Source organism: Nicotiana tomentosiformis, chromosome 12, assembly GCF_000390325.3.
Source record: "Nicotiana tomentosiformis chromosome 12, ASM39032v3, whole genome shotgun sequence".
NCBI classification, from domain to species: domain Eukaryota; kingdom Viridiplantae; phylum Streptophyta; class Magnoliopsida; order Solanales; family Solanaceae; genus Nicotiana; species Nicotiana tomentosiformis.
In genome coordinates, this window is record NC_090823.1 from 8590891 (window position 1) to 8593925 (window position 3035).

General features: G+C 44.1%; 1 protein-coding gene across 1 annotated transcript; it reads left to right on the forward strand.

Annotated features, from left to right (window-relative positions):
• The first annotated feature begins 1931 nt into the window (after nucleotides 1-1931).
• Nucleotides 1932-2636, forward strand: LOC138902212 (uncharacterized). The gene has a single exon (XM_070190055.1). It carries the CDS (start codon nucleotides 1932-1934, stop codon nucleotides 2634-2636), a length of 705 nt encoding a protein of 234 aa, XP_070046156.1.
• Nucleotides 2637-3035: the final 399 nt, after the last annotated feature.

Genomic DNA, 3035 nt, shown 5'->3' on the forward strand with positions numbered 1-3035 from the left:
GTATATGCTTGCTGTCTTATAATTTCATATTCATTGATGCATTTATTGGAGTAATTTATTTTTTAGAATTGGTAAATTATATTATTTGAGGAGCGGGTTGCACGCTGTAACAGAAATGAAAGTGAATATATCGGAGGAGCGGGTTGCACGTCGCAACAGAATTGATTGAAATGAATATATTAGAGGAGCGGGTTGCACGCCGCAACAGAATTGATTTAAAATATATATTGAGGATTGGGTTGCACGCCGCAACGGGATTAAATGAAATGAATACATTGTGGGATCGGGTTGCACGCCGCAATGGAATTGAATATGAAAATATTGTGGGATGGAGTTTCACATCGCAACGGAAACTGATTGAAATAATAATTGGTTGTGACTGCCGAGTTGGCTTCAACTGTTGAATTGAGTTACCTGTTTTATTTCTATTATTGTTTTTATTATTACTATTGCGTACAGGTTAATGTAAGTAACCTGCCTTAGCCTCGTCACTACTTCGTCGAGGTTAGGCTCGGCACTTACTGGGTACATGGGGTCGGTTGTACTCATACTATATTTTGCACTTCTTGTGCAGATACCAGAGTTGGTCCCAGCGGCGTATAATAGATTTTCTCGGATTCAGCTATTCGTAGGAGACTTGAGGTATAACTGTCTGGCGTTCGCAGTTCTGAAATCCCCTTCTACTTTATCTTAGCTATGTGCTTTCTTTCAGACAGCTTTATTTTTATTTCAAGCCCTTATTTGTATTATTCTAGAAGCTTGTGCACTTGTGACACCAGTTCTGGGATGGTATTTAGACATCACTATTATTATTATTATGGATTATTCACTTTATTTCAGACTTTATTTCCGCATTTGTTTCTTTGTTATTAATTAATTTAAAATCGTTGGTATCAGGGTCCAGAAGGTGGAAATTTCGGGTCGTGACAAGTTGGTATTAGAGTACTAAGTTACATAGTTCTCACGAGTCACGAGCAAGTTTAATAGAGCCTGAAAGATCGGTATAGAGACGTCTGTACTTATCTTCCAGAGGCTCTGGAGTTTAGGAACAATTTCACTTCTATTCCACTATGTCATGCGATTTTAGTCTATGATTGACGATTGAACCCTTCTATTCTTGTCCTCTTGTAGATGGAGAGAACACATACTGCGTCTATAGCCGGACAAGAGCCAGAGCCCCCAGTGACAGCTACAACTAGGGGCAGAGTCCGAGGTCGCGCCAGAGGCCGAAGTAAAGGCAGAGGCAGAGCTCAATCTAGAGCTCGAGCAGTGGCACCTGTTGTAAAACCTCAGGTGGATTTATAAGCAGAGGTTCCAACTCAGACTGTACCGGTTGGACCAGTTCAGGTTATGGAAGGATTCATAGCTACTCCAGTACTTCAGGACGCTCTAGTATGTTTGGTGAGACTTATGGAGGGTGTGGCCCAAAATGGTACATTTCCAGTGGCACCAGCCGTCTCACAGGCTGTGGGAGGAGCATAAACTCCTACTACTCCCGCTCCGGGGTAGACAACTCCCCAGTATCAAGCTCTAGTAGCCCATCCAATTTGGGTAGTTCAACCAGTTATTGCAGCACAGGCTAGCGATAGGCCTGCTTTGTCTTCTGAGGCTTTGTTGAGGTTGGACAAGTTTACCAAGCTATTTCCAATCCATTTAGTGGTACACCTTCTGAGGATCCGCATGATTTTCTTGACCGTTGCTATGAAGTATTGCAGAAAATGGGGATATTCGAAAGCAATGGGGTTGATTTTGATGTGTTTCAGATGACTAGTTCCGCCAAGAGGTGGTGGAAAGATTATGTACTCACTAGACTAATTGGTTCACCTACACTTACTTGGGAGAAGTTCTCACGGCTATTTCTAGAGACGTTCCTCCCTATCACATTGAGAGAGGATTACCGCAAGTAGTTTAAGTGTCTCTAGCAGGGCAGTATGTCAGTCACTCAATATAAGACCCATTTTGTGGATCTAGCCCGTCATGCTCTTCTTCTGCTTCCTACCGAGAGAGAGAGGGTGAGGAGGTTCATTGATGGACTCGTTCAACCTATCAAGCTACAGATGGACAAGGAGACCAGGAGTGAGTTTTCTTTTCAGACGACTGCTAATGTCGCCAGGCGGATCGAGATGGTTCTTTCACAAGAGAGAGGGCCAGTGTCAGATAAAAGGCCCCGTCATTCTAGTAATTTCAGAGGCGCCTCATCTGGAGGCAGGGGTACTTATGGTAGGGGTCATCCTCCCAGGACATTTTATTCAGCACTTCAGGTATCTCATGGGGTTTCAGGGAGTTATGGTCCTATTATGCCTTACTCTAGGCAACCGGCATTTAGTACACATCCAGCTTATATTAGTGCACCACCACTCCAAAGTCACTATGACGATTATCCGACCCGTTTGGGTCTACTTCAGGTTCAGCAGCCACGACAACAGGATGGGTGTTATGAGTGTGGGAACATTGGTCACATCAGGAGGTATTGCCCTAGGTTGTCGAGCAACAGATCTCAGCAGGATTCTCGTGCCATCATACCAGCACCGGTTGCTCCACCGCCCGGCCGGGCAGCTATGGGCAGGGAACTAAAAGTGGAGGTCAGGTTGTTAGAGGTGGAGGATAAACAGTTAGAGTCCGTCCTAGAGATGTAGCTCCGAGTGGTGGGCCCAGCCCCGATTTTATGCTTTTCTAGCTAGGCCTGAGGCCGAGTAATCCGATACCGTGATCACAGGTATTGTTCCAGTTTGCCATAGAGATGATTCAGTTTTATTTGATCCAGGATCTACTTATTCCTATGTGTCCTCCTATTTTTCTTCATATTTGGTTGTGCCTCTTTATTCTTTGAGTACTTTTGTGCATGTGTCCACACCGGTGAGGGATTCTAATGCTGAAGATCATGTCTATCATTTGTGCGTGTTTACTATTGGGAGTCTTGAGACTAGCATGGATCTGCTACTTCTTGATATGGTAGATTTTGATGTCATCTTGGGTATGGATTGGCTATCGCCTTATCATGCTATATTGGATTTTCATGCCAAGACGATGACCTT